General features: G+C 41.3%; 1 protein-coding gene across 8 annotated transcripts in view; it reads left to right on the forward strand.

Moving 5' to 3' along the window:
* CDKAL1 (CDK5 regulatory subunit associated protein 1 like 1) overlaps nucleotides 1–16032 on the forward strand; it is a 654131-nt gene that overhangs the window by 552366 nt on the left and 85733 nt on the right. The window contains exon 14 of one of the 8 annotated variants that reach the window (XM_047795489.1): nucleotides 10213–10435. The exons of the other annotated variants lie outside the window; for them this stretch is intronic. Coding sequence (XP_047651445.1) covers nucleotides 10213–10284 — 72 coding nt within the window. The 3' untranslated portion in view covers nucleotides 10285–10435. Of the gene's footprint in view, nucleotides 1–10212; nucleotides 10436–16032 lie in introns of those variants that run through there. 8 annotated transcript variants of the gene reach the window in all.

Raw genomic sequence — 16032 nt, forward strand, 5'->3', positions numbered from 1 at the left:
CTACAGCGCATGGGAATTATTTAACATTTTCTAAGCACACTTGATCCATTTACAAAGACAAAGCACCTTGTGTTTCTATAGTTATTTTTATGTAAAGCTATTAAAGGAACAGGAAACATCTTTCGACCACCTTTCTCCTTATTTTCCCTGCCCCCCAAAATAGTCATTAGTATTAAACATTAACAGAGACTAAAATTGTTTCCCAGAGATCCATGGAGAAAGGCTGCAGAGTAACACGAAAGCATTTGGGGTTATTTATAATAAAGCCTGTGCAAGAGAAACAAGATGCCAGCTCACGTGTCAGGCAGACAGTGGCAGCTGCTTTGTTACTACGTGGCACTGTCCCATCCTAAATCAAATGGCAAATGGATACTGTTTGACAGATACTGTCATCAGTGCAAACGGTATTAAAATAATTAAAAAGCTTCTAAATGTCTTTTTTTTTTTTTTTTTTAAATCTTAAGGGCAGACTGTTTGGTTGTTGGGGTTTTCCCAGCTTTGATGCTCAAGGCTCCAGCGACAAATTCCTGCGCCAGATCTTTTATCCAGCCAAGCCCGAGCTATGACTTTTTATCCCAGTGGGACAGTGCAGCTATGTTCTTGGCGTTTTCTGCCTATTACCAGTTAGGGTCTGTGAACAGAATCTCCATTTGTGAGAACCTCATTGTGGAGAGCATGCAGTGGTCTTTTCATTTTGATTGATGGTTCTGGTTCTGCACCATCTGGCTTCTGATAGGCTGCATTAATCATATCCTGAACTAAGAAAGTGTAGACATGTCTGTTTAATATGTACCCATACATAATGTAACATTAGTTATTCATTCAGCTTGCAAAACAGAGTCATAATGTATGCAAGGTCTTTATATAGTAAAACATAAATATTAATATGCGACCCATTAATGCTGGTTTTACTTGTACTCACCTCCCACTAGTACATTTGTTTATGAAGATTGAGGAATTAAGAGAAAGAAGGCCATGTGCGCATTTACATGAACATATATAGTTGTGCTGCTGTCTCATGTGAATGTCGAGTGGCGTGTGCCTGTAAAACTTATTTTCCCCATATTTACTTTATACATCTAAACTGCCTCTTAAAATACAGGTTAAGCGCAAAGCTGCAACACAGAGCCGCTTTTTCTCGTGTGAACTGCTTGCATCAAATGTAGGTCATCCTTTTGCTGGGGTCGCTGGGGTTGTATGCGGCCCTGCTCTTTTGTACTGCCTCTGGCTGGGCCCACTTTTGACACACTCTGTCTCCTGCTGTGTAATAACGTCCAGGAAAAAAAAAAAAAAAAAAAGAGGGGGAGGGCGGGATAGAAATTCTCAAGTCAAAGAAAGTCTGCTCCAGATTTAGGGCTATCATACTTCTCAGTGGCTTAAATTTAGTTTTAGAAATTTGCAAGGACCTCTCCCAGTTCAGAGAGAGATTTAGTGTGCATTCATCATAATCCTTTCAGTCTCCAGAGGAAGGGAGGGTAAAAGAGGATTTAAATTCTCCTGGGAAGTTACCTTGTACAAGACGGCTGGAGCATTTTTCTTGAGGTAGCAAATTAAAACCATAACTTGATAAAAACTCATTTCATGTTTTATTAATTATATGTTATCCTAACTGCACCATATTCCTCTGTGGTGACATCTTATATGTGTCTTAAATTCAAAGTATGTATTTTACTGAGTTACCCTCCTGGATCGTGAGTGAAGGTTAAAGCTTGTGTGCTTCAGAAGGCAAAATACAAACCACGCTGTAGCAGGAATCAATCATGGAAGAACACACAAGACACAAGGCTGATGATCACGGTTTTTGCTGAGAAAGAAGCAAACCACAACCTAGATTTGAAACGTCCTTTCATGGAGGTTTCATTTGTCACTTCAGCACGATGCACAATACCAGGAGAAACTATCAAAAATGTGGTCCAAATGGACTTCCAAAAGGGTTACGATATTAACACTACATATAAAGCTGGAAAAAACCATTTTTAGGAGTAAAACCAGTCACATTAAATATTCAACTCATCCATTTCTGATGTTAAAGCTATTTTTAATTGTTTCTCCCAATGACTTAGATCCCATGATTGCTTAATTCATTCTACTAATTGATTTTTAAAAACACATCCAACCGCCAAGAACACTGCATTGACAAGCTAGAGAGTAGAAAATCTATATTAAACAGAACTATGACCATGAGAACACTGATGTCGTCCTAGTGATTTGTGACGGGCACTGGGTTTGCTAAGGGAAGGCAGGAGTCATGTGTGGGCTGTGCCACTCGACCAGCTGGATGGTATTGAAAATGGATTGAAACTGGCTGGCCTATTTCCACACTAACCCTCCCTCTAAGACATAATAGCCTTAGTGAGCTTTTTAGCTAAAAAAGAAAGAGCTTTAATAACCTCCAACCTAATTTCCTATCTTGAACATAGAGATCATTCCTGCTCCGTCTACCTTTAGCGTTTGCGAGGGTCAAATGGGATAATGCGCCGGTGTTATAAACTTCCAAATGCTATAAAAATATATGTGCTGTCATTTGTGTTGATTAAACTTGCCTGGGCCTCATCTGTTACATTCACGAGAGCTTGCACAGTGATACCTTCTCCCTCCTATATGTCACAGTGAATTTAAGAACCAGCGAAATGATGAATACCTGTGTTTCCTGGGGCCTGAGTTCCTCCTCTTGTATAAATTCCCTCTAGAGTTTACAGCAGAGGTTGAAAATTATTATTTTTTTCCCCTGTAAAGGACCATATGCCAGTGAAGTACAACATAATTTAATTTCCTTCTTCCAGCAACATCTGAACTCTTGGACTGTATGTCTTTAAAATTAAGGACGTTCATCCTGGAGCTCAGATAGGACTGAACGGGTAGGACTTGCAGAGCAAAACATTTCATTAGTTCAGGAAGGCGGTGCCAGAAAGACAGCTTTCAAAGGCCAGTGCTTCGCTTCTCTATTGGAGATAGGGCCAGGCAGGAGGGAGGGCACGAACAGATGGACAAGTTACGGACCAGACAGCTTCCTCCTCCTTCACAAGTCGTCGTTAGACTGATTCAAAACGCAGTGAAGTCCCAGAATGCCAAATAAACCTGTTTCAAAGAGTAAATACTAGAACACAAGCGATTTTTAAATGTGTCCCATTTTAACGAAGCTACACTCTTATGTTTTGGCATTACCATGAATCTATAAACGTTTACTGATTATTGAATTTTAAGCACTTTTTAATGCTGCCAGTTTGTCGGAAGGACGGCCAGACGTGCGTACGGTTCTCCAAATCAGGGGGAAAGAACTTCCATTTAAGGCTGTGTGTGACGTTTGCTTTGACTTTAGGTAAAATCAGATGCCTCTGTACCCTGAACCTGGGATCACAGGGCAGATTTTAACATCTATAAGCACTAAAAGTCTTGCCCGGATGCCGGCATCATAAATGGCACTCAGAAGTCATTATATGGAATTTTGTAAATCTTGCTCTTTATTCCGTCCGTGTACACCAGGCACCGGAAACAGAGGGTGTTTATTGTGTGACCTTGCATCTCACATGGTGCATCAGGGAAGACAGAGACGAGCAGCTAATTTCAGTTCTAGCAGTCATACATATGCCCCTCACACCCCCCCCCCCGTAATTAATGACGGTATTATTAGTAATAGTGTTACGAGCAAACCGTAAATACAGGCTGAGGGAACCGCATTATGTGAAACAGGAATGCAGCCCTAGCTCCACACCTGAAAACAGTTGTGGGAACCAAGACTCATTGTTTGATTCAGATACGTTTGTTCCTCCTTCTCCTATGAGCCTAAAACAGCCCACATTTTTTTCCCTTAAAACTCATATTCAGAGGTTTATCTCAACTGTCCTGGCCCTGTGCCAGCTCACCTAGAGCATCATGGTCCCAACGTACCACCTCTTTGGGTTTCCCATCTGGCTTATGTTGTAACCAGAAAAACCTAGCCCAGACCTGTCAAACAGTTCGCCAGTGCTTTTTGCTCAATGGCACTGCACTCTCACACTCTCGTGTGCTTTGACTCTATCTCGCATCATAACGATATTACTGAGGAATTGCTTCCTAGCTCTCTCTCCTCTACCACAATAAATTATCTGCCCTTCTGCTCTTCCCCAGGGCCTCCAAGGTTATTGATAGTCCAGACTCAGGTCTGCCATCTCCATCCCCTCACCCTGCCCCTTATTCATGTATCCATAGGCATGGAGGAAGGACACTGATTGGAAATAAAAGCAGGAGACTCCACTGGGAGGAGTGGGAGGGTGGGGCGGCCATGCATTATGCAGAGTGTGTCAGCATTAATGTGAGCGCAGGGTCCCCAGGACTCATCGCATTTACAAATAGGGAAAGAACGTTTGCTCTCTAGAATCCCACATTTCAGAGTGAACCCAGTATGCCGAAACTGTGTGTAGTTTCAAGTTGAAGATGCCGTTCTTGCTAAAAAAGCTGTTTATTTTTAATAATAGTTGACCAACCTGTGCATTACTAGTCACGAGTTATTTCAGGTATTTACAATCTGTACCTGACTTTCATTGGCGAAAGTATCATATAAAAGAAAGGAACTACTCTTCTTTTCTTTTTCACACCCTGTTACCTGTTTTCAAGCTACCTGTTTTCAAAAAGTAGTTTAAGCATGAAAAAGCCTTGAAATGATAAATTGGCTAAAGTCTCCCTCTAAATAGAGGAGGTATTTATCTTTTGAAAGAGTCTTTATTTTTGTGATTTAGGGTTGATTTTAGTAAAACGCATATAAAAATGTGAATTTTTTTTCTTTTCCAAAGCGATAATTTCATTAGAATTGTTCATTAAAAGAACCTATTCACAGGGTAAAATGACAACATGATTGCTGCTCAAGCTCATTATTTTCTGATGGCAGGAAAATGAAATAATAAAAGGAAAGCCTCTTATTCAGTTAATATAAATGTTAGACAGGATAAGAAGATGCTTGTCAGAATCAAATAACATATAGGCCAGGATGTCCATAATTTTCCCAAGAGTGGATGGTCTTAGTATCACAGCTGCTCAACTTTCCCCTGCACATCTATTGTTTATAAACATTTCTAGAACAGCTTTGTGTAAGGATACCTACACCTCATACTCGGAGTTTCCTCTTTCCTCCTTTCAGTCTCATTTCAGTTTTATCCTTGCTGTTTTATTCTTTCCTCCACTTTCTCCTTTTAACATTAATAAAACGGTTCACTTTCATATGTGTCACCAGGGCCTTATTTTTTATTTCAGTTGATGCTTGTTGCCCTTAACCCTCAAAGGTCTGAGTAAATAGTTCATTTCCCTTTCTGTTTTGTCAGGCAAAAGAAAATGACGCTCCCAAACAAATTCAGTGGCGCAGCCATAACAGCCAACATGATCAGGCTGTGTGTGTGAGTTTGGAGAAAACCGTCGTTTTATCATTTCGACCACAGGCAACCACAACCCAAAGCATTTTTAAAATGCCCTTCCTTTAAGGAACGTAATTTTATTTCTAACGTTTCGGTAATCCAAATTTGCCAAAACATCTGGGCAGCATGGTGAATATGAGAAAGAACATGCAGTTCCAGTGAACCTGGCTTGGAATGTGCTTTTTTCTCCTTTACCAGCTGTGAAATTTCAGGCGCCTTTCCTAAACCATCTCACCGTCTCATTTGTCATCAGTAAACTAGGGGAACACGGCATCTCTTTTTGTGTGTGTGAGAAATAGATGTCTGAAAACCAACTGATTCATTGTACATGAGTGCTCGTAAACTCTCTTACCCATTTCCTTTCTCTTCCTCCTAAGCAATTACAATTGACATGCCCAGAAGTCTAGACACTTGGAAATACTGAATTATTAAGTGTTTTCATGTTTTATTTCTCACGCCTTTCTGAGGCCATTGGGAAAAAATACATGGTAATGAAAACAGATGCACAACACAGGTTGGCTCCATCAAGCCCATTTTGATACATCAATTCAAAGACAGACCCAGTCCTGGAGAAGATTGTGAAGTGAAGTTTGTCTCTTCTTGTTATCGTGTTATCTCCTCTGCTTCCCCTCAGCCTGACCTTCTCATCGCTTCCAAGCTCCACCTCCATCTCCCTGTCTCCAGTTATACCCAGTCAAGGCTCTTGCAGGAAAAGATGTGAGAAACACAGCCATTACCAGGTATAAATTATTGAAAAGGCTCAATATGAGAAGCTCCCTGGCTGTTTTCAGTTAAACAAAAGAGATCAAGACTTCAGCCCAAATATTCGCTACTCGTTGTTGATTCTCCTTTATTCAGGAACCTTCTTATTTTCGGACAGACTTTCTGGAACTGGTCAATTATAGTGTCCCTGGAAATTATCCGTTGAGATTGACCTTTTCCCCTTTGAGAGGTTACTTTCGATAACTTGTGAACCCAGCAATGACATCCACAAATCACGGGAAACTGTTCCCTTCAGATGGAAGCCCGTTACACTTTATGACCATGTAATCCAGTAAAATGCAGTGTTACCAAGGAGGAGAACTGGGAGGGAGAAAGGCTGGCAGGCTGGCAGCCACCGCACAACTCCTAAAGGCAGTTATTTCTGGTCGTCAGCCTCCTAAGAAAGATGTAACAGTGCTAGAGAAGGGAGAGAAAAATCTCTTCCCCCTTCAGTGTGGCATCAGTAGTATTGTGCTTTTTCCTAAAATCGTCACTTGGGGAAAATGTATGAAAATCTTGTTAGTTATTAGGACAGGCAAGAATATCTTTGGTTCTCTTGGATAAATTAAAGTCGTATTTTCTCCAAAATCCCTAGTAAGAGAGAGACTGGCAAGAGTCGTAGGTAACTGTTGGGAATCTCCGCTCTCTGCTGACTTTCTGCTTGTCTCTTTACCATACTCTTCTGATAGAGGATGTGGTCAGATTTGAAAGATCAAGGAGGAGTAAAGAGGAATCCACTTAAATGTTCCCATGAAACATATGAATAATACTCTGTCAAGCACCGGATTATATACTGCCTGTGTGTTTGCTTAATTATGTCGTAGCAACTGGATTATGACTTTCTCATGGGTAGAGACTAAGACTTACATTTTCAAATACCTCAAAGGAAACTAGGCTAGTGGTTGACATTTAATAGGTTCTAAGTAGGACTTGCTGAATGGAATAGAATTTATAGTAAAGTAACTTACTGAGTCCCTGGTTGGAGGCCAGGTGCAAACACTAGATGACTCTGATATGACTTTGGAAAACTTGGACGTGGCTGATGTGGTTTTCCTCGGACACCCCTCTTAGGCTACCACTTTAACGCAGGCGGTTGGGCACCCTTGCATCTTCCTAAGGGACTTGTCTGCTCTTTGACCAAGTCCTGCGTCAAGCCAGGGTTCTCAACCAGGGTTGATGTCACTCTGTGACAGTGTCTTGGCCGTCAAGTTAGTGGAGATCTGAGGTAACCAACAATTACCTATGGCTCTTCCCAGATGGTGCCCAGGGGCCAGGGATGCTCAACATCCTGGAGTGTTGACAGCAGAGTCCTTCACTACAAACACTGGTGCTCATGGTACCTCTAAGTGCCCATCACTAACAACCACTGGATTCCCTACAACTTTTGCCCTTCCTACTATTGAAAGCTCATGTTCATCACCTCCACCTTATACTCTTGTATACCATATACTCTTATACCTTATACCTTACACTCTGTTTAAGCTTTACTGAGCTACTTGATTCTCAATCGTGCCAAGCTCTGTCTACTTCCTTATCGTCACAGATTTTGTTTCTTCTGCTCTTGTCCTACTTTCTCCTCTAACGAATGTCTTCTAACCCATCAGGACTCAGCTCAGGCACCATCTCCTCTAAGAAGCTATGGCCTTGGCTGAGTGTCACTTTTATGTGCTTTCAGAGCACCCTCTGCTTCCTTCTGCAGTGACATTTACCTCAGAGAATGGTGGTTATGGGTTTGCTTTCTGTCTTTCTCACTAGACTGAAATCTACTTTTCTTAAGTTGGATGCCCCAGGATCTCACTGAGGGCCTGACACATACTGAGCACTTCAGAAATAATTTTTTGAATGAGTGAATCAATCAGTGCGAGTTTCAGGCAGGGAAGAGTTCATTCAGCAAATGTTAATTGTGTACTTTTCATAACGAGGAGGATCCTTGGTTTGAGGCATGCGAGGAAACACTGGCATCGAGGATGGAGAGGAGACCTTAGCAAGGGAAGGGGAAAAAAAGGTCAGGTGAAAGGATGGAAAATCGTCCTTACTCTGGGACCAGCTCAAGTTTATTCATCCAGTAACTCCTAAGCCCATGCGTGGGACAGGCAAGCAGAAGGATCCCAACGCTGTTCTAAGCCAGGTCCTCAAATTCAGCCAGTCCACAAACGTGTTGATCTCAAACAAGCCAACTATAGGAGTTAGAGTAAGCATTTAGGAATTTGACAAAATAATTTTAAAGTAAATTTTGCTTACCAATACATCTGAAATATTTTTTGGAAAGGAAGCAAGGAAGGAAGGAAAAAAAAATTTTAGCAATTCTTCACCACAGATAATTGAGCATCAGTGATCTTGGCAACCCCAGTACAGCGATGAGTTTGTTTCACACCAGACTGCAAATTAGGCGCTGATCAAGCAAGACTGTCCTGCTGATTCTTCCCTTCCTTTCTTCCCCTCCTGGCAAGGAAGTGGTTAACTTGTGACACAGGCAAGTGGTGAGAATTAGGGTCATCTGAGTTCCTAGAGTCCTGGTAAGATGGTAGCACCTGGAGTTCCTATCATGGCGCAGTGGAAACAAATCCAACTAGGAACCATGAGGTTGCAGGTTCAATCCCTGGCCTCGCTCAGTGGGTTAAGGAACCTGCCTTGCTGTGAGCTATGGTGTAGGTCACAGAGGAGGCTCGGATTTGGCACTGCTGTGGCTGTAGAGTAGGCCAGCAGCTACAGCCCTGATTCAACCCCTAGCCTGGGAACCTCCATATGGCACAGGTGTGGCCCTAAAACAAACAAACAAACAAAAAAGGATATGAGGACTGTCGTGCCAGGTATATGAAAATTCAGATATGAGCAGTGGGATTGATCATTTGAACCAAAGCATAGGCAAAAATACAAATCGAATGCTTTCAGAGAAATGGGCAGGGCAAATTGTAGCAAGGCATTCTTAACGAATAAATATGAACTAGTTTGTGTGCAAATTAAAGCAAGAAAGCATTATTTTCACAAAATTGTTGCAAGAAGTTAGAGATGGTAATGGCAGTAGCGCATTTACCGACTGTTAAATCAGAAGCGGTATGACCCTCATAAAGATTGTTTATGCGTAGCAGGGTTGAAGTGCCACATGAGAAAACTCATAAGCTTTACTTACAAGAGTTCTAACTCGTGTAGGAAAAAAAAAAAAAATCCTGCCAGACAGCATGTCTGCTTTGTTTGGAATAGAAGCATAAATATCTAATTTGCCTTGTTCCAGAGTAGAACGCATGATCTGTACAGCCTGTAGCCAAGTAGTCACTCCATCAGGCTCAGAATGTAGGGATCATAATTAATTTGCTGATTCGGCCTAATCCTTATTCTCAGATGGTGAAACAGAAATCTCCAAGTTCATATTTCATTGAGTCATATTTTATTCCTTAGAAGCTAAAAATACACTTTTGCTGGAAGATCAAAAATAGAACCAAAAATAAAAGTATAGGTCAGTCTACCCTGAATTGGGAGGTAAAAACACACAGAGTAATAAATTTCTAAAAGTTTGCTTTTCTCTCAGTGTTTCTCAATTGGTAGGGGTTGTTTTTTTGTTTTGTGTGTTTTTTTTTTTTCCTATCTTAATGCATGTCATCAAAGCAAGTGTGTAATGATGACTGTCCCACGACACCATGTCAACCTTTAATATTAGCATTTCATCCGAAAGCTTGTCTGTTAACTTTTCTGTTGAAGAAAAATGAGGGTGTCTAACAGCTCCCACCAAAGCTTTGTGTTTGTTTTTACGCAAAATTGGACTGCTGTTATTTAAATTAGAAAGCGATATTTCGTTTTTTGAATTTGTCAGGCTTTTATTGTTTTTAAGCCGGTTGTCTTGCTAGAGCCAACTGCCTTTGTGTGTTGGATGTTTCTCTTTCCTGGTAGAGTTGTGATAAACGAAATCAAATACATTTTTATTAAACCGTAAAAATGATCAACTAGGCACTGTTTTAGACAGGGCTCATGTGCCGCATAATTGTTTAATACTGTTTTCTTTCCACATTAAGTCAACCTGAAAGACTACTGATTGTACCAAACCCCATTTCTTTATGCTTTAATTCTCCAGGCCAGTGTCTCCAGGGACCCTGGCCGGGAGGGTCATTGTGTGTCTTGCTGCTCTGTGTTGAACGCCCAGTGACAGGCTGTCTGGAAAAGCTCGGGTCAAAGGACAGTGCATTTCGCCCTGCTGTTCTGGGACAAAGGAGGAACCCCCCTTGTTGATGGCCGGGAGTTTAGAGGTGAGACCAACTCCGAATTTTAGGAGGCACACCATATTCGGGAAAGACTAGCATACCATTCTATGTCAAGTTTTACTTTCGCCTTCGTTTATGGAGGCATGCTAGAATCTTCGTTGGAATTACTTGCATTTGTACAGTACTTGACACAAAGCACTTTACGTATGAATCTTCTCACCACCAAACCAGTTCACTTCCTTGAGCCTCAGTCTTCTGATCTGTGAGAAATGGGCATAAAATTGCAAGCTGTCCCCTTAACCCCACAGAATTGTGAAGTTCAGGTGACGTAGAGCTCAGTCTAGCAAGTATTAGGTATTTTTCCCTTCGCTCAAATGGAGTCACATACGTTCATTAACAACTGTGTGTAAAGTGCCCACCACGTGTGAGCCCTGTGCTGGGAGCAGGAGTGCGTGTCACACAGACGCTGGGAATGGGTTCGGCGATGGTCAGGTCATACTGCATCACCTGACTGCTCTTCGCAATGAAGCAAATGAGGAGTTCCCGTTATGGCTCACAAGGTTAAGGACCTGACACAGGGTCTGTGAAGATCCGGATTCAATCCCTGGCCCCACACAGTGGGTTAAGGATCCAATGTTGCCACTAGTTGCAGTATAAGTCACAGATGTGCCTTAGATCCAATATTGCTATTGCTGTGGTATAGGCCAGCAGCTGCAGCTCAGATTCGACCCCTAGCCTGGAAACTTCCATGTGCTGCAGGTGTGGCCATAAAAAGAGGAAAAAAAATTTTTTTTTTTTTTTAATGAAGGAAACAAGACCAGGCAAGCTGGGGCTGCGGTGAGGAGGCAGAGAAGGGAAATGCCATCACTTCACGTTGTGTCTAAGATTTCCTGTTTTTAAGTGTTCTTATTATTTGCTCTAAACCCAAGATTTACACAAAGTAGCTGCAACCTCATCGGGTGTCCAGAATTAGTTCCCCCGTTTCACCAGGCTTGAGCACTAGGTGGTCACATCCCCTTGTTACCTGGAGCCTGGAGGATTTTAATGACTTCCACATGTTTCTGTGAGGTCTGCTTAGCTGGGGGCACGGAACTCCTCCACGCAGGATTCACAGGCTGGATTTCCAGGCAGTCACATTTTCCTTCTCAGAGCAACGTCCTAACTGTTGAAAGGGTGAGGTTTTCATGTTTGTTCTTGATGAAGAGCAGAAAGTCTATAAAAATTGTAAATTAAAGTAATAATGGAAATGTCTTCATTCAGTGAACTGATCTTTTCACATTCAGAATAAATACCTCCTTTGTAGTAAATCCTTTAAAAAAAAAAAAAGTCCAAAAGCTGTAACATTATCAGAGAAGGGTTTTGTTTTGTTCTATTTGTTTGTTTGTTTTACCGCCTGTGTTACCAACATCCCCCCAAACTGAAATTCTCTATTAACCCCTGGGGCAAGCTTGTATCTCGATACACATCTCTTTTATTCTACCACATTTATAAAGGGGCAGTTTATTCTTAATTCCTAGCCTCTTTTTAGGGAGCATTCAAAATTAATCTCAACAAAGAATGGTAATTCAGATTTGCAATTTGTGGCATTAGGGAATAGGGCGAAATCAAGTAATTTCAGTGTTAGAAAGGAAGCATTGAGGAGTTCCTCTTGTGGCTCAGTGGTAATGAACCCAACTAGTATCCATGAGGACTTGGGTTCGATTCCTGGCCTCACCCAGTGGGTTAAGGATCTGGCGTTGCCGTGAGTTTTGGTGTAGGTCACAGGTGTGGATCAGATCTTGCGCGGCTGTGGCTGTGGTGTAGGCTGGGAACCCCAGGGCTGGGAGCTTCCATATGCCACAGGTGCAACCCTAAAAGGAAAAAGGAAGAAACAAACCAACAACAAACATGGAGATCATCTAACCTGGGCTACTACAGCCCAGAGAAGCTAAGTGGCAGGATAAGATCAGGTGATTTGTGGCCGATCCTCTAGTTCAGTACACTCTGTGAAAAGAGAGCAATATTTATGGTGACGAGAATGTAACCTTTTTTATTAAAATAAATACATGTGAAAATCGGCTTGGAGATTTTGCACTTCTAAACTGCTAGTTTCCAGTAGTACACCATCTTTCTTCTGTCCTTAATGGGTCTGAACTGTGTGTGATACAATTTCTTGGTAAAAGAAAACATATCATCAAGTACGGCTTTGGGAGTCAGGGACCAGGCATTTGCCTAAAAGCTCCAACACATACTCTCTGCATCTTAGGTTTTTCCCTGCTCTGAAATTAGAATGGTAAGACAGAAGATATGACCAGCAGTCAGCTCCACAGAGGATCATTTTTCCAAAATATTTAGCCAAAAAAAAAAAAAAAGTGTCGTTTATATCCCATAGTCCAGAGCAAACATTTCTGATTTTAGGCCTGACCTCTCTATCTTACAGGTTCCAAGGTAGGTTCAACTCACAATAAATAGGGCAAGACCAGACTGAACTCAGTTGCCTTCACTCTTAGCCTTGAGTTTTGAAGTGAGCAGGAAAAATATATAGAATTAGGAGTTCCTGCAGTGGCACAACGGGATCAGCGGTGTCTCTGGAGCACTAAGACACCGGTTCCATCCCAGGCCAGGGCCTGGGAGCTCCATATGCCACAAGACAGGCAAAAAAATTTTAAATAAATTTTTGTAAAGGAGTATAACCCTGTATTACTTGATGATTATAAAGAAATAAAAAATGTATGTAGAATTTTGTTTAGACCTCTAGCGTTACTACTGGGAAAGAGTGGTCCCAATAAGATGTCCTTGATATTCACCTTCCTACCCAGGGTTCCTTCAGATCTCTGCTGTCATCCTATAAGCAAAGTAGCCCTCCGTTCTCCTGCTCTTTCCTATCTGATTAGATCCTATCCAGTCTACCTTTGGGGGAGCCCGCCCTTGTCCATTGCCCTTTAGCAGTGATGGCTGTGGTGAGGCAGGGAGTTAATTGGAGGGAATATCAATGCCCTGGAACCTGCCATCCAACAAAGAGCTGTTCGCTGTGACTGTATCACATGATCGAGGTGAGGATCAACGTGGGTTCTTTTTCATATGTGAAGTCATGTTATTATGATGCTTCTTGGCACATAAGCAAGGGCGACTTCATTTGTTGTAGAGGATGCGCAGCCAGATGCAAGTCTGGAAAGCATAGGTCCTCCACTTTGTAGCATGTTAGTTTTCACTTTTAAAAATGATTTTAACCTTTAATCATCCAAAAAGTAGTACCACGTAAGTAACTAACTTTTCTTACCCATTTGGCAAGTATAGTGTGAGAGGGATTCACGGAACCTGTGGAATTAGGGGGCCTTTCTGGCCTCTCCAAGAGATCAGACCATCACATAAAAGCCAGAGCGTTAAACCAATAAGAATAACAAAGCCTAACCTGAGCTGTTTCCCATGTCATTTCATAGGAGCCTTGAAAGTATATGAGCCAAGCTTCCTAGTTAGTGCCCTGCAGCAAAGACCACCCCTTCTCCTTGGTCGTGTGGGATTTTGACTCTACTTTTGACTTGAGAAGAAGCTAATGATGGCTTAAATTTTTTTTTTTGAAAGAATGATTAATAATCACTTCCATTTGATGGAACGTCATCTGTGGAGGCAATAGTAATGTTTTTACTACCTTATGAACTAACTTAAGAAAGAAGGAAAGAACAAAAAACAAACAAAACCTGTATACTCTTTTGCAACAAGCTATAAAATGTTATATTTAATTTTGAATAATGAGACAGGAACATTTTTTTATTCACATAATGTTACAATCATATTGCTAATACCAGCCTACTGCTTACTTTTTAACTAATTCATTTTCTCATTTGTGGCAATCGAGAAAGGTTTATTAAATCTAATGACTGTTTTAGGATTAAGTAGGGGAAAAGCATGTTCTAATTACAGGGATGGATAAAAGCAAACTAATTAACCAAAAATGTGTGTTTCCTTCCCGAGAGATGTCTGGTCAGCCATATCCGAGATGAACTTGGGTTACCTAGCTCCTGAGTTTTTTAATCATGTTTTTAGATTGCATTTTTTTACACCATCTGTACCATTAACACAACCGTAATTTTTGTCACAGTTGGAAGCTTCAGTTAATAAATGTTTTGTTTTGGAGGGAGATGAGGAGGCAGGCAAGAAGATTGGGAATGTTTATGAATGAACCAAAGGAAGAGACTGTGCCTTAACGGAGGACCCATGAGGTGAAATGCTGGAGTCTTGTATGACTGGGGATTTGGTGTTGCCTTTCCATGCCTCACATTATAGCTTACATTTCTTGGGAAAAGAGTCTTAATTCATCCTTAAAATTTTTTGGGGAAAAACTCATCTAATAGAAAGTGTAATCACCAGCTAATAATAATAATAATACCTAAATAACCTTATTCATGTGCAACAGAATATATACCCAAGAATAGGTAATTGTTTTATGAAAATCAGAAGCATTTATTTTTCAGTATTTTGAATAACCTGCTTAAAGCACAGAATCACATCACTATTGTTTTGAGTTCCAAATACATTATTTTATCCTTTTTTTTTTTTTATCTTTTCTAGGGCCTCAACCACAGCATATGGAGGTTCCCAGGCTAGGGGTCCAATCGGAGCTGTAGCCACCGGCCTACGCCAGAGCCACAGCAACACGGGATCTGAGCCACGTCTGTGACCTACACCACAGCTCATGGCAACGCCGGATCCTTAACCCACTGAGCAAGGCCAGGGATGGAACCTGCAACCTCATGGTTCCTAGTCGGATTCACTAACCACTGAGCCACCATAGGAACTCTGCTTATTTTACCCTTTTTTGAAAAAAGTACATTTATTCTGGATATGCTTTTCTTTTTTTAGCTAGCAGCTACTCCTGCAGCCTTTTTTTAAAACAGATTGATTATGTTTTCAAAACCAAGGAGAATGATCAGAGTTTTTAAAGTGTCATATTGTAATTTGAAAGAGTGATGGTGTACTGTTAAAAGTCCCTACGTGTAGGGGGCCAGGGGGAGGGAGACAAGACACAATGCAGGGTGCAGACAATTGCCCCCCAAACCAAGTACCTGTGCTTTTCAGATGGAAAATATTACCATTCGTGACTTGACAATTATAAACTATATGGCGACCTAGTTTTTAGTTAAGTCCTAGAATACTAAGATGAAATGTTACATAAAAGACATTTGCTTTCTTTTTTTTTTTTTTTTTCTTTTTAGGGCTGGCACTCCCAGCATATGGAAGTTACCAGGCTAGGAGCTGAATTGGAGCCGTAGCTGCCGGCCTACACCACAGCACAGCAGTGCAGGATCCAAGTTGCACCTGTGACCTACACCACAGCTCACGGCAATGCCAGATCCTTAACCCACTGAGCGAGGCCAGGGATTGAACCCACATTCTCATGGATACCAGTTGGGTTCATTACTGCTGCACCACAGCAGGAACTCCAACATTTGCTTTCATATTCTGATGGAAACATCAGTATATATTGTGTGCCTGGTGTATGTTGGGTGCTTAGGGATACAAATGATGAAGACAGGAGTCTCCCTCTCAGAGCTTACTATAAGTCAACATTTGGAGGGATGGGGAGTTACAACAAAATAGAAATTGAAGTAGTTTACTTACCAAAAAAAAAAAAATTTAAGGGGAACTTATGTAGTAAAGTTATTTTGGTAGTGGAAAGTAGAAACAGCACTTAGCTGGTTGCAGTAATTAGTATA

The sequence above is a fragment of the Phacochoerus africanus genome, chromosome 9 (assembly GCF_016906955.1).
Source record: "Phacochoerus africanus isolate WHEZ1 chromosome 9, ROS_Pafr_v1, whole genome shotgun sequence".
Classification (NCBI taxonomy): domain Eukaryota; kingdom Metazoa; phylum Chordata; class Mammalia; order Artiodactyla; family Suidae; genus Phacochoerus; species Phacochoerus africanus.